Raw genomic sequence first — 16,731 nt, forward strand, 5'->3', positions numbered from 1 at the left:
CTTGCTTACAATATACTAACTCATCTCTTAATCCTCTATAAACCTCTACAAATGTCCATTGTACACAAGGACATGTGATTAAGGAAAAGCGGTAGTCATTGGATCGTAAATTAAAAAGTACCTCATGACCAACTCACACTTGAAGCTGGAGATTAAATATATGAATTTCCAAATACAACCTCAAACTATTGATGAAGACAATCTTACTATTTTCTATTCATGAAATTTACGTCCTAACACTAAAAATAGATTTAAACCGCTTTTGTAATTTTGTACAGCATTTTATGCTGATACATACTTCAGACAAACTTTAGAAGATTATCTCTGTTGTTATTATTCAATATTTTAACCCATTGAAAGCTATAGGCAAGATTATCTCCAATAAAATTTGGTTTGAAAGTCATTCGACAACAGACTCTTCCTGTAGTTTTATTGTCTCCTGCTTGACTACGTGACAATATACTTTGTAGGGTCTAGGAATCATATTTTAACAACTGGATAGAATTTCTGAAAACGAGAATTCTAACAACAGTGTTTGGAATAAGACAAGAAAAAAATCAGCAAATTATGAGTTTTGCTGTTTTTTATTTTTAAATATTAAACAGAGAATTAGAGTGATACAATTTTTTAAATTTTTAATTAAAATAACCTTTTTGTTTTATATGGAAAATATGGTGATTATGGGGCATTGTATTTAATTAATTTTTCTAATACATATATACACTTTCCATTTTTTTAATATATACATCTCATCTATTGGTTACCATGACAATAAGCGTTTTGCTGAAATTTTGAACAAGGTATCTAATTAGGTAAAGTTTTTATGATTTTATTCCAAAGAATTACATTTATATTGAAATTAATGCGGTGACTAGCTCAAGCAGCAGAATAATATTTTAGTCCCCAATGGATCAAACAGTCTTTCCCTGTGTTATTTATGAATGTCACTACAAAGCATTTTAATTACCTTGAGTATGATCTAACTTGGCTGAGATTCAAAAGTGCAGTCTTAGCTGCCAAGTGTACCTTAAACTACACTTCAGGTAGCACATCTATAAATGTATGTCTTATTTCTGGTTTATACACCTTGGCATCAATTTAAAAATTAAAAGTTTATTGGAGGTCAAATATACTTAATAAATGGAAGCTTCAAAATATCCTATATTTGAGAATTACAATATATTATCACTTAAAATTATTTCTTATCTGTCACTGCTTTTAGTTGATATTAGCAAAATGTAAGATTTTAATATATATCTTCCATTTTGTAATAGTAAATTTGGTAAGTAAAGAAAATATTCTGTGAATGATAATTTAGTAGTAAGCATTTTCTTTTACTATGAGATCATTCTCAATACAATAAATGAAAGAACAGTTATACAATACCTTCTCAATGTTGTATTTGTGCATCATCTCCAGTGTTATACGGGAAATTGCTGGCTGGAAGTAGGTCTGTTCTGCGTCAATCATTATACGTACATCCAGCTCCTGTGCTGTCTGGAATAGAACAGGGTACAGCACTTAAATTATCTTTCATATTGCAAAGAAGCATACCTCAATAACATTTTTTTTACAAGAGCTAAATATTTTTTTTTTAAATGGACGAATAAATAAACTTAGACCACCTTGCAGAATGTATTCACAGAAAGGAATAAGTTATACAATTTTAAAAGGACAAATAGTACAGAATTTCAAAATACTGTGTAGGTTCATCACCTTTGATTTGAAAAGAGGACATTATTGTCAGAGTTTACTCAATATAACATGTTTAATACTTTTCAGCAACACATTTACGAGGTCTGTCCAAAAAGTATCCGACCGCCGACCAGTAGGCAGCTGCAGCGTAACCGACCGGCTCGAACCGGTTATTGGAGGTATACTCCTTCCCATATTAGGCATTGAATACGATCCAGTCACTCAGTGAATCACGATTACTATGATACGGAAAGTTTATGGTGACATGTCTATCAGAGATACACAAATAAAAGAGTGGTTTAGGCGGTTTATAAATGGCTGCATATCAGTGGAGAGTGATGACCGATCTGGCAGGCCTTCAACGGCCAGAAACGCTGAAATGTTGAACGTGTTCGTGCAGCAATTAATGAAAACCGTCGATTGACTGTCCAAGAGCTGGAAGAAGATTTAGGAATACCTAAATCGTCAGTTTGTAACATTTTACACGAAGATTTAAAAATGAACCGTGTTTCGGCAAAATTTGTTCCTCGGCTGCTGACAGAAGATGTAAAGAACTGTCAACTTCGCACAGGACAATCTGGATTTGATAAAAAGTGACCCAGTGACGGCCGAAAAAAGCAAGACAAAGTCGAAGCAATGTCAAGACAATGCTGACAGTTTTTTTTTTTTGACCAGGACGGCGTTGTTCATCATGAATAGGCTCCAAGAGGCCAGACAGTGAATAAGGAGTATTATCTTGAGGTCCTAAGGCGGCTACGAGATGCATTGCGAAGGAAACGAACTGAACTGTGGACAAGCCGTGACTGGATCCTGCACCACGACAACACGCCAGCTCATTCCTCAAATCTTATTCAGTGTTTTTTGGTGAAACACAACATTAACTAACTACGACAGCCTCCCTACAGTCCTGACACAGCTCCTTGTGACTTCTGGCTATTTCCGAAATTAAAAATTCCTTTGAAAGGAAAAAGATTTGATGATGTTAAACAAATAAAATAAAATCCGACGAAGGACCTGTTAGTCATTCCGCAAAATGAATTTAAGGAGTGTTTCCGGAAGTGGGAGGAGCGTTGGAATAAGGTAGTGGCTTGTGGAGGGGAGTACTTTGAAGGGGACCAGATTGCCGCAGAGTAACGTCAGTTCATGCCAGACGTCAAGGTCAGATACTTTTTGGACACACCTTGTATAATCAATTTTTTGTTTACTGGTACTGTGAAACCACAGTTTTCACATTTTATGAAATTCTTCTCATAGACTGTTATGTCATCAAAGGTGTAACAAAAAATCATTTTACGATACGTATTTTGTGAGACATTCAGTGAAATACCACTGAATTCAAGTACATATTGTGATCCAAGCAGTGAATATGTGCTTTCAACACATAACTGGAAACATTTAAGTATTTGATTTCACGTAGAATTGTTTTTAACAAATTATTTTTAGTTAACAGTATGTGTTTCTCTGAATATTCATGTTCAAAATGCCATGCACTGTAGCTATGTAGTTACAAAGATGTAGAATTTCACATGGCACGATGATCGGTTCTGAAAGCAGGCTGAAATTCTCAAGTCGTAGTAGTGTCATCACGTGGTAAGCTCTCTAAGATGCTCTCATTTGATTATAATATCTGACATTTGAGAGAAAAACCTTAATTCTTTATCCAAAAATGTTTTACATACTGAAATCTGCCAAAAAGAACAACTGTCTTACTTAGGTGACTTTTTCACAACAAAAATTTTATTTTATTTGGTTTTATCAGTGTAAGGGATTTCCAAAATGAACTCGGCTATACATTTCCTGACATACTGAGAACACATAATGTGTTAAATTTGTTTGTTAAAACCATAAGCAGAGTGTGTTTGGGAAGTACACACTGAACTTTTTCATACTATTTTAACCTTTCTCAAGATGTTCTCTCTAACTCCTTTTATTTTAGAGCAAGTTTTCTTGACTTAAACCATTGCGGATCACTGACAAGCTGCGCTCGTCACACAGCGGCCGGGCCTAACGGGCACGATGACGGGCTCAGGTCGCAAAAGCGGTCTGCTTGATCCCTCCAAATAGTTCTATTAATGTCTGATAGATTGGGCGATCATCTTCACTTGTCACCTAAGAGTGTTTAACAACTGTCTAAGTTCAGAGTTTTCAAAAGTTTTATAAATATCCTACAGATCGCAGTTGTATGTCGAAGTTGAAAAATCATTCATATGAGTTTACTCTCTGCTTTTTAGCGCTTCTGATTGGTTGTTTTCCTCAGCTGTTATTATAATATTAACTAGCATCGCATTTTATGCGATAATAATGATGTAGTATAATGTAAAATGTAAGTTGTTCTTAATTATTGTTTTTATTTTATTGTAAGAAAATATTACAATAGTTCATAAACTATATATTGTATTTAATTATTTTGTTTTGAAGAATATAGATGGAGATATTTTTATAAACCGAAATCCAGTTCAACGTAAATATGAAGTGACTATACAATAGCGAGCGATACGATGCGATGTGGCGCACCATTGCTGTTCGTTCGGCCGCTGACTGTAAATTAATTCGTGCCCACTGGTGCGTGCGTGCCAAAACAATAGAGTCCACAATAGGTTAATGGTCAGAGAACTTATGACTACGATGCTATAAGATCATTTCAGCTCATGTTACAAAATACTTCCAAGTAATTACGATACCTGGACAAGAGTGTTGACTCTTCGCACCATATTGCGGAACATTTCTTCTTCCTTTTTAGACAGTTGGGAGATAAGTCTGACCATGCGGCCCTCCTTGAGGCTCGGTACTCTGAAGGTGTCACTCAGCTCAAAGTTTTCAGTCACAATGCCACTCCAAGGGAACAAATGGATCACTCTACAATCAGTGAATTTTATTAATTATTTGAGTCTCATCTAGATCATCACTCCAAGACAACATGACTTCATGAAGTGTAGACAACACAACTTCATGAAGTGTAAGTCTACAACAACAGCAAGTTGTATAGCTAATCAAAACTATCATTGACAAACTTGATGAAGGCTGCATAGCCACAAGCATCTTTCTAGATTTCAGTAAAGCTTTCACTGCCTAGGGCTTAGCTTAATAATACAAATATTAAAATCACTTGGAATTAATGGTAAAGAGGTTGAGTGATTCAAAAGCTACTTGAGTGACAGGAAGTAGCTGGTAGAGCTTACATCTATGAACAATTGAACACTGCACAAAATAAATTCTAATGTACTCCCTGTCACATGAGGTGATCCCCAGGGATCTGTTCTTGGACCAGTCCTTTATATACTTGTAACTACTGACTTCCCACAACATCTGCAGGGACATTGTGAGGTTGCGATGTATGCTCTTATTATTACATGTATTAATAAAGAACAACTTGGCATATATACATTTATAACTTTTAGTATTGCAAAGTAATATAGTCATACTGATCTGGTGCTAAATGAGCTCAAAATTCAACAGCAAATTTTCACTGCATAACAAAACTATTTTAGTGAACTTCCAGAATTAGAAATGTCACATACAACAAAGTACCTATACATAATCTTTATGTTTATGAATAAAGAGAATTGATTTTTGTCTATCACATTTAAGCCTAATGAAGTCAAAAACTTCTCAAGTTATTAAACTTTTATATGGATAAGAATCTAACAACATTAATACATTATTCATATCAAAGTTTATTACATATTGCTTCACAAAAGTAGAATTGAATAAGTTGATTAGTAAATGATATAACCAATAGTAAATCTATTTACTGTTTGAACAAATTTGTTATGAAATTTAGTACTAGCTTATCAAGAATTTTCCTTCAATTCCAATTAAATAATATTAATTATTGAGAATTCAAGATTATACACACTTCAAAATTGTTAAATGAATTATCCAACAGGTTGTTTTATAAAAGAGAAATTTAATTTCTTTAAAGAAATTTTGTGAAAAAATTGATTGATGTTGCATTATTTGGATAACCTTACACAATTTGATTTAAGACATTTCTCGGATGAATGATCAAACTTTTTTTCATCCTGTGTTATAACGCATTGTATAAGGGTCATCCGGAAAATAATGTCCGATTTATTATAAAAATATAACAACAGATTTAAAAAAAACATGTTTTATTTGATTCCTAACAACTTTCTTTATTTTTCAACAAAGTTTCCACATTGTTTAAACATTTGTCAAAACGTTCTATGAGCTTTTGAATGCCAATGTCACAGAAGTCTGCCGCCTGTGAGGATAACTAATCTTTAACTGGTTCTTTCACCTCCTCAACAGTGCTAAAGCAATTAACGCTAAGAAACTCGTTTAGGTAGTGAAATAAGTGAAAATCACTCGGCGCCAAATCTGGACTGTACGGCAGGTGGTCAACCTAACTATTACCTGTTTCCACCCAAGTGATCTGATGAGATTTCAGTTTTGGATAGCAGAGTGGAATCTGGCGTTATCATGCAACAAGAGAACTCCAGTTATCAATAGGCCACTTCGCTAATTCTATCAGTGGCTGAATTTACTGTTCTTCTCTGTTCCATAAACAAGACTAACAATAACATCTATCCCAGAACATGGTCGCCATAACCTTGCATATTGAGATTATATGTTTGGCCTTTAATTTAACAGGTGAGGTTGTGTGATGCCGTTCCATTGACTGTTGTTTCGTTTTTAATTTTTAAGTTTATGTAAGAAACCTGTGTCTTGTCACCTGTGACAATGATAATGTTCTCTAAAAGTGTATCACCTTCCTCATGATATTGGACCAGAAACTCAAGAGCACAACCCATTCTTCTCATTTTGCGTTCCTCAATAAGCAGCCTGGGAACCTAACGTAAGCACAAATAGCAAAATTTCAAATGTTCAGAGACAATTTTGTTCAATGTCGTTTTACTTCCGGTAAAATATTCCAATGCTAATGATGAAATGGTAAATTTCCGATTTTCACGAATCTTTACATCAAAGACATTGACCAAATCTTCCATGATCACTGATGGTCGGCCAGATCGCGGTTCATCATGGACAGTTTCCCGTCAATCTTTGAAAGCCTTCACCCACTTCCGCACTTTGCTGTCACTTATCACATTAGGGCGGTACACTTTGAATATCCGGTACATCTATCTTTCTATGAATATCCGCTGCTGAAACGTTAACCGGGTAACTGATCGTTTTTCACAGTCGGCGGGTTGATCAATTGTTTTGAAAATTAAAATTTGCACAGTAAACAGCACTCTACAATGATTTCATTGCAAATGGTGTCATTTCGTACCCAAGGCATGCTGGGAGTTGGTGCACATGCGCATAGCGCAGTTCGCTCACCGCTTGAATAGTTACTGTGAAACGGACCTTACTTTCTGCCGGATGTAGTTTCATTTTTTGCCTTAATTACTTGGAGAATGTGTACTACAAAATAAATCTTGAGTTATTATTATCTTCATTAAATGTATTTGAAAATTTTGCTCTTGATTTTATGTTGTTGTGATGCACAAACCACATCTGTCAATGTTTTCACCGATTGCAGCAGAATGCATTACTTCAGCTAAATATTTATAAATACTTTTTACATAGGAAATGTTATATTTTATGGAAGGTCAAACATCTTATTACTATTAAATCAATTCAATATTAATTTCCAAATCTTTGCCCTCAAGAGAGTGAAATATCAAGTGTTGAGATAAACTTGAATTAATTTGAAGTCAATTGCCTCTTGTCACCTCCTAATCATTGCCCTCTAGCACTTCACTTGATTGATAACCTCTATAAGAGTACTTCTTTAAATTTATTATTAAGTTGATGAACCCTTATACAAGCAGTAATTTTTATAACTGACTCCATACAGTGTTTGAAAAAGGATTCCTTCATTCATGTTATAAAGACGGACACAGAGTGGGACAGATATAACAATTATAATATTGGAATAGTCCCCAGGTATTTGAAAAATCATCTCACATAATCAGATGACCAAGTTTGAAAATTGTGTTTGCTAATGACACTGTGAGGGGAACTGAATGAGAATCACACTGTCAGAAGAACTATCTTAGACTATTTATAATTAACAATCATAAACAGACTTTCATACCATGTACCTCTTATCCTGTTATACTACAGCACAATACCCTACACCTCAATAGCATAGTTATTGTTGGATAATAGATTAACATAAGTATACAGAGGATTACTAGACAATGAAACTAAATTATAAGTGGTACAGTAATAAAATTTGTATTCAAAGATTTCAAAATTTAAAATTAATTATTTTTACAACTAAATACATGTTTAAATATAATAACAGTTACAATTATTATTTTAACATAATTAATCATTTATACTATGGAGTACTCTGCAAGTTATGCATAACAAATTTCTTTTTTGGCCTTTTGACTTGCAAATTGACGTACCGTACTATAATTTTGTATTGCATGCCAATTTTGTGATTTTGGTTTGCATCATCCATTGAGAACGATCAATTAATCCTTTTTGGACAGTCTACAAAAGGGAGTATCTGAGACATAGTTTTCATACAGTTATTAACTGATATGGGAATAACTATCAATCAAACACAACACTCTGGGACCAATAGTTGAATGTTGATTGCAGTATTTCCCAAGAACGCATGTTTGTCAACAATAAATCAACAAGATATTGTTGCTACTTTCTGATGACTTATTTAAATAATGATTGGATATTTAATTCTCATATAGAAATAAGTCTGCTAAATGAAAATAAATACACTTTGGGAACAATGGACACAATTTTTAATATGACCTTAAAGGGTTAAAATTAATATTATAGTTAAAACTAACTAAATAATTTGTTTGTTAAGTTTAAAAGATTAATATAACTGGTAGAATATAATTTTATTATAGTAACATTGTAGTAGAGAATTTATACATTTTTTGTTATAATTAATTCCACTTTTAAAGTTATTTTTGATAATTAGTTATTTATCCACATTGCAAGTGTACTTTAAAAACAGTAAATACAGTAAAACCTGTCAAATCTAGCCCTGCGGCACCTGATATCCACCATGGAGGAAAACGATAAAAATTATTTGTAAGGAGCAAGGAATGTCATAGGGGTGTTCACTTTGTCTCACACATTGGCTGGTGGAGAAGGGGCAGAGAGAAGGATGGGAGCTTTGTTTCTCCTTTTTGCAACTTAAATAAAAAACAATGATCTTGGCAAAACTGTGCTGTTGTTTCAGCTTACGAGTGTCCATTGTTAAAAGTTGTAGTGGTGGGATAGTTACGTTTTCAGTAGGTTAAGATATGATTTTTAAATATTATATATTACTGACTGTTTAAGATTTTCAAAAAATAAATTTATTTTTACCATATACCCCTTTGAATTATATTTTATTGCACACATATGTAACCAAAATTTTCAGTGTATTAATTTATTTTTAAAATTTCAAATAGAATAAACTTTTCTTGTAGTATAAATATACAATTGATTTGGAAACTGCTCCAGTGCAGTATTCAAGGTTATTTGATTTTTATATGTAGTATTTCAGACATTTAAATAGGTATTTCATAGATAACATTTTTAAATGTATATTAAACTTTTGACTAATCATTTAGAAAAATCTCATAAATGTTCTGAATATTATTATCGTAATAACTCAACTTTCTGATTTCATTGACATTCCGCAAAACTGATCAATTACAAACTGTCTGGGGTAATTAATGGTTATTACCTACCCAAAACCTTGACTGAACCAATGACAAGCAGAAATGCATACAAATATGGAATAAGCCAGTGCTATAAGTTATAACACTGCCTTGTGTCATATTATTATTTTGGATAATTTGAAGAACAACGTTTTCATATTTTCACATTATACTTAAATCAAATAGCAAACATTTAAAAATGTCATAAATTAATTGAAGAAGTCAAAGGAAGAGAAGCAATTATGTGCCAAGGAGCATTAAAATAAACTGCTTAATTCAATGAACAACACAGTTTCTGTCAAGGAAAGTTGTTTTGAAACTTTGCTAATATTACTATTTTACATTGTTAACGAACCAATGTTATACAATGTCATTAAGTTACAAAGTTGCTCTTTGGCATGCATGACCTTGAACTTGATTTACTGAGTCTCTCACTTTTTACCTGCTTTTATCTTCATTTGTCTCCCTTCTTATGTTTTCTTGCACAACTGGATTTTCACATAGGTTTTTTACTAGTTAAATTTCTTGTGCATATTACTTTTTTCAGGTAAAAACATTGTACCTTATTTTACAAGAAGGTTAATTACTTTAGACAAGTTAAATGTACTCCCAATATAAGATTAAAGATTACTAATAAGAATTAAAAATCGCCAATGACAATTTGTGATTCTACATAATTAATTGCATTTGACACATAAATGAACTGAAAATACACTATATAACGACCATATCCTATGGTATGGCTTCATAAAAACCTATTATAAGAACTGGTATTGAAAATAACGGTGTATCACAATTTGGGATTTAATATATTTGAATCATGCTGTAAGTATTCTTTACTCCTAAAATGATACAGATATTTAGGAAAACATAACAAAGAAGTAGCAATATGAAGTATTAAAGGTTTTAAACTGCTATGGATAGTACCTCTACTGCAATAACTACTGTAATGGACGTATACCTGCATTTCTCAATGACATCTCCACAATTCAGAGCCTACCTGTGAGATGTCAAGAAGCTTTAGGAGCTGTAAGAAGGAATTTAAAGCAGAACTTTGAAGCATCTTATAACCAGATTCAAAGTTAAACAGTTGAAGATAAGAAGATGGAACATTTAATAGTACAGGGTGGGGCAGGGAAGTATCCCTAACTTTGAAGGTAAATAAAAAAAAAACGAAAAGTGTTAGAACAAAACTTTATTGTGGCATCAAAAGGGTACAGATGGAAGTTAATTCTTACTTTGTTTTAAACAATACATCATTCAAGTGATGTCCCTCATTGTCAACACACTGATCTAGTCTGGTTCTGATGTTCTGCATAACATAACTCTGCGAAGCATTTGTTGTGGAATGCGGGCAACTTCAACGCGAATTGCATCCTTCAAGTCTTGTAGGGTTCTGGGTCGATGTTTAAACACTTCACTCTTGAGGTATCCCCATAAAAAGTAATCACACAGAGTTAAATCCGGCGAGCGCGCAGGCCATGGAATGTCACCATACCAGGAGATTAATCGCCCGGGGAACATTTCCCTCAAAACAGCCATCGAATGTCTAGCAGTATGGGCTGTGGCACCATCCTGCTGAAACCACACTACTCCAAAATTATTCTGTTGCAATTGTGGTGCAAGAAATTGTTGGAAATGTTTACATACCGCTCGGCATTGATGGTAACACAACGATTGTCCTCCTCGAAGAAATAAGGCCCAATTATGCCTTCACTGCTGATTGCACACCAAACAGTCACTTTTTCACTGTGTAGAGGCCTCTCATGAACTACCCTAGGGTTTCCACCACTCCGATAACGCATATTCTGCTTATTAACAACTCCAGAAATGTGGAAGTGCGCTTCGTCACTAAACAAAACTCGTGCATCATGATGCAAGTCAGCAATTAAAGTTTCACATGCCTGTACTCGTTTTTGCCAGTCCCGTTGTGTGAGTTCTTGAACGATGACCATCTTGTATGGATGGAAGTGGAGTTCTTCATGGAGAATACGACGCACAGTGCGATTAGACAATGCAAGGGCGGATGCATGCTTGCGGGCAGAACGCTTAGGAGACTGCAAGATCGATCTTCTGACACGGTCAATGTTTTCTGGAGTTCGGACAGTTCTCCGAGCCCCAACTCTCTTTTTCACTACACTACCACATGCACGGAAGTTTTCCACCCACAACAAAATGGATTTGCGGTCAGGAACAGGGTTGCGAGGGGGAATCCGATAACGAGTTCGCAGCGCACGCTGCACTGCAACAATAGACTTATTCTGAGAAAAATACGTCTCGACAGCAAAAGCGCGTTGCTCATTCGACCAAACCATGTCTACAACTGACAGCGCTACTATCGGAAAATTCCGTGGCCACAGCGTCATTCGAACCTACCCCCACTCCTCCAACATGTCCCCACTACTCACAATGCCACCTCGAAAGTAGGGATGTTTCCCTGCCCCACCCTGTATATACATCAAATACAACTGGAGGGAGTGACTTGTTTTTAGTTATAAAAAATTTTTATTTCCTTAAGAAAAAAATTATTAAAACTGTAATTTTTAAAATTATATTTAATATTTTTTAAATCCATAAGTCATGAGTGAATAACAAACTCACTAAAATAAGTCATGTACGTACTATAAAGTTTATAAATTTGTACCGTCAGCCATTTCTATTTGGGCCTGATCACAAAATTATCTACTTTAAATGTATGTAATTTCTTGTAGTGATAAAAAAAGGTTTCTGACATTTTCTGTCTTCAGGCAAATTATATTAAAGAGCTGTGAGTTTGAAATAAACACATTTTTCCCAAAACATAAATCGATTGCACCACCTTAACCCACCACCTTAGTGGGATCATGATTCTATTTGGCTTTGGTCAATGTAGTAAAAGGGCTGTCTAGAACAAACAAAAATGTCTGTTTTTATATAGTGTGAGAACACAGTATGTTGTGACCTCCAGTAGAAGGAAAGTTGCACAGTTTTTTTAAAAATAGCTAATCAATATAAACAATACAATCTAAAGTTCTACAACATGTGAAGTATGTTAGTTATTCAAGGCTGCTAACGTTGATTGGTAAATCTGTGTTGTGTATGAAAAATTTTCATGAACAAAAGTGGTATTGTTTATTTAAGAGTGAACAGACGAATAAATATCCATTATTATCACATAAATGGCTTCCATCTGCGGTGAACAATGAACTAATCCATAAAATTTATAAAAAGGTTAGTGAAAACAGGCATTTTACAATATCTGGAAAATCAAGCCTATTTAACAATATCTGGACAAGCTAGCCTATTTAACAATATCTGGACAATCAAGCCTATTTTACAATATTTGAACAAGCAAACCTATTTTACAATATCTGAGCCAAGAAAATTTCCCACAGATTTCTAGGACCTTATTAAGAAAAGATCATAGTCCTATGTTGTGGTTGTGGACAAAAAAGTTAGGCTACCACAAGTTATGTGCTCACTAAGTGGTGAAAACTCTCACAAAGAACCACTCATATATAACAAATTAACATTTATGTTAACTTTATTTTTCATCACGTGGTAAGAGTAGGTCCACTGATCCTAACCAGAATCCTAAATGGTGGTGAGACTTCTTAATGAGGATATCCTATATTTATTTTCAAAAGAGGAATATTATGTACTAGCTGTTTCCCGCGGCTTCGCACGCGTCTCTTAAGCTTTGCCCGTATATTTCTTTGCCTTCAAATAGTGTTTGGATATTTTAATATACGTAACTACTGTGTTGTAATTGCAGTTTATAATGTGCAGGCGCTTTGATAACTTTTATATCTTGCAGTACAGCCTGGTGGTTAGTTACATCAATGGGCATTGCGTATAAACCTTCTACATAGAAAAATACAAATTTTCATAGTGATCGGTCCAATAGTTTCTGAGTCTATAAAGGACAAACACACAAACATTCATTTTTATATATTATGATTGCAGAAACAGTTTAAACAAAATTTGTCGTTTCTCTTAAGCTTACTCTATGCTTTAAAACTATAAGTGTAAAGAAATTTATATATATAAATATATTTTTTGTCGCATTATATATGTTTACAAAGAACAGCTGATTAAAAATTTGAAAAGACTCTTTCACTTAATAACATATGTTTGCTGCAATGCATTTCTTACGGGTATTTCTGTAACCAGTGGGGCGGAATCCTGAATCGGGAAAGGGATAAAAAGTATCCTATAACCTTCTACAGATCAAGACGAACAAATTAAAAAAAAAATTAGGCGAATCCGTCCAGCCGTTTGTGAGTGATGCTGTTACACACGAACAGTTTCATTTTTATATATATAGATAGCACTAAATTGATTTATTCTTATTCTTAATGTTATATCTCTTAAACAAGTAAACATAAACGATACAACATTAAGAGCTTACTAAATTGTTTCCTCTTCAATGATGCTTACCCCTCACTGTCTGTGACCACCTTCTCTAAGAACTTGGATGTGTCTTTGATGCCAGCGTCTTTGAGCTTCTTCTCCAACATCTCTGCTGTCATATGATGTCCAAGAACGTTTCCTCGCCCACCGATGATTTCACTGACAAAGTTACGAGCCCGCATGATCACCTCTGACAACTGCAACTGTAATATGCAATCCCAATGTAATTTGTTTCTTCTATAATCTAATTACAACAGCAAAACTGTTGTTTCAAATATAACATAATGAAGAAAGAAAATTCAAATAAATTTTATTCTCTCGTTAAATTGACTGGTAAATTGATAAAACCAGCTGCAAAATTATACAATAACAATAGGTAATAGTAGTAAGATGTTACATAGAAAATTGTGTCTCTTTTGTGTAAAATGAAAATATAAAAAGTACATAACCAAAATACATCTTAAAATGTGACCCATTGAATTGATAGTTACAAAAATCATGTTACTCTATTAATTAGAATAAGCTACCATTTAACAGCATAACCCCAACAAATATTATTTCTCCAGCAAGAAACAAACATTTTAAAACAAAATTACTATAATGGTCATTTTTAATCTGTGTTAAGGCCCAAAATAGCAACTAAGATTCTTTATCAGTTGGATTATATATTATGTGTTCCTATGTTATCTGGAGATTACAGAGTAGTTTACAAATTACACAGCTGATAACACACATTGAACTGTAATGTAACCCAGTAGTAGGTTGTCCAAGATGTCAACCGCAATTAACAGAAAAATACACTTAATCGATTATACAAATTGTTAGGAATATTTGCAATCTAGTTGCACAGAAATAATATATTTTACATACTATACGCTTTACATATCTCTAAATTTATTACAAGCTAGCAAGTAAATTGTAAAGGAAACAGGATTTTTCTGGACATTTGTCATCTTTCAGTGATATAAAATATCATTGAAAGTGTCTAGAAAAAATCTCCTTCACAAAGCATTGTCAAAAACAAACTTTCAAGAAAGAAAATAATTATTTATTTAATGTTGTCATATTTTAAACTACAGCAAATAATTCTGTAATATGAAACAAGCCCCTAGGAACTTCGAATTAGAGATTTATTACACTGTATAACAAAGTCAGTAAAATCCAATTTAAATATTTTTTTAGGAAATTATGCCTTACTGATTCTTAAATTTGACTTCAAATAAGTTTGTATGAGTTCTAACATATGTAAATTTTTTCTAAAAGGTACTTCTCGCCGAATGACATTCTTAATTTTTTAATTTAAATAACTTAATTAGTTTCATTAAGTTATTAAGTTTTAAATCCATTTCTCAGCTACTCTCATCATTTTATAACATTTTCTAAAGATTTGACACAAACAATTTCAGCTATTTTCGAGTTATATATTTTAAATGTACACAAGTTGATAACTGATAAAAAATTAAAATCAATTAAAAGTGTAAACATTCAAGTTAAATTAGGATTAACAAACTAATGGAAAACTATGATTACTGTGGGTTTCGACATGTATGTGTCTTGTAAATAGTTACTAACTCATGAGGAACCAACAATTACATACAAAATCTTGAACATAGGCCAACTAACAACTATATTGTATAAAATACATAAAATTATGAAAAAATATGATGTTTGATTTTTATTTCTCAACAAAAGTAAGAACTTCGATAGGCCCTATACTGACACTTACCAACAGCTGAGGTCTACCTAGAGCTGTCAACTTAACAGCTGTAATCCCTGTTCCGTAAGTGGCTCCTGAAACAAAATACTGCTGTTGCATTTCTGTCTATTTTTACAACTAAGACAGCATATCCTCAACATGATTACTACAGAGCAACTTGTAGTGGTATGAACTATATGCTTGAATTTAACTACACAATTAGTAAAAATGTATCATTTGTTGTCAATTTTTTAGATGTGTTACTACTTTTGTAATGTAAAAAACACTCACATTATTAAAAACCTTTGCAATTTTTATCAAGTCGTCATTATCCAAAGAATGAATACTAGTATTAACTTGTTTAAGAGCACAAGCTTCTAACAATATCAATAAAACGAATACAGAAGTAATTCACATGAGCAAAACGATTACTAATAATATATTTTAATATCAACTAATCATACTTAATTTTTCATCAATATAAAATTGATGATAAATAAATTTTGTCTGGTGATAGTATAAACATACAAACTTGTTTTATAGAAAATAATAATACTGCAGTCTTTTCAAGATTATACAGTTTTATACAATAAATAAAAATGGAAGTTTAAAAGGGTTGTTTATATTTTTCTATTCATGACTCCTAAAATCACACACTGGAGGAACAACAAGAACATAAAAACGTTATTGTCTGAGAGGTAAGAATGGGTGTTGACTTGCCAACTTACCAAACTGTTTAACTAATACACCTTGTCCATAGCCAAACAATTAGTAGTGAGTTACAAAAGGATGACCTCATGAAAGGAAGAGTCAGTTTTGGATGGAGAGGTGTTAACTGTAAGGCCAAATGGGAGTGAAACAAGCTCTGAGTGTCAGGTCCTCTCCCAATTAACACCACAGAGAACAGCGGAACAGTCTTTGCAGAACAATGCTATACTCAATGTTGTATACCTAGTGCATCATCTCCTTATTTGTCCTAGATCCACACATTCATATACACAGACATTCTAACATGTTATCTTTCTTTTCACAGATTCATGACCAAGACTCTGTGACAACACTTTCAAAATCATTTCTTTTTTAAGTTAGGTCCAACAAACCTTATTGTTAAAGATATACTTTGTAATGAGTCAGATTAGCACTGCCCATATTTTAACACTATCTTTGTTTATGATTTTCATAATTTAAAATTGAATCTACTCACAATGTTAGATTTATAGTAGTGTAGCAAGAACTGTGGGCACTTGAAAATAGTTTCATGTTCCATGATTTTCAGTTCTAGATTATTAGTGA

General features: G+C 33.2%; 1 protein-coding gene across 2 annotated transcripts in view; it reads right to left on the minus strand.

The window, feature by feature from the left end:
- The window catches only part of LOC124369671 (proline dehydrogenase 1, mitochondrial-like), a 77,107-nt gene that overhangs the window by 9,688 nt on the left and 50,688 nt on the right, over nt 1–16,731 (minus strand). For both annotated transcript variants that reach the window (XM_046827721.1, XM_046827722.1), the window contains 4 exons: nt 15,469–15,533; nt 13,770–13,945; nt 4,377–4,551; nt 1,387–1,497 (listed from right to left, as the gene is read on the minus strand). In XM_046827721.1, the coding sequence (XP_046683677.1) occupies nt 1,387–1,497; nt 4,377–4,551; nt 13,770–13,945; nt 15,469–15,533 (527 nt within the window). The remainder of the gene's footprint in view (nt 1–1,386; nt 1,498–4,376; nt 4,552–13,769; nt 13,946–15,468; nt 15,534–16,731) is intronic.

The sequence above is a fragment of the Homalodisca vitripennis genome, chromosome X (assembly GCF_021130785.1).
Source record: "Homalodisca vitripennis isolate AUS2020 chromosome X, UT_GWSS_2.1, whole genome shotgun sequence".
Lineage (NCBI taxonomy): Eukaryota > Metazoa > Arthropoda > Insecta > Hemiptera > Cicadellidae > Homalodisca > Homalodisca vitripennis.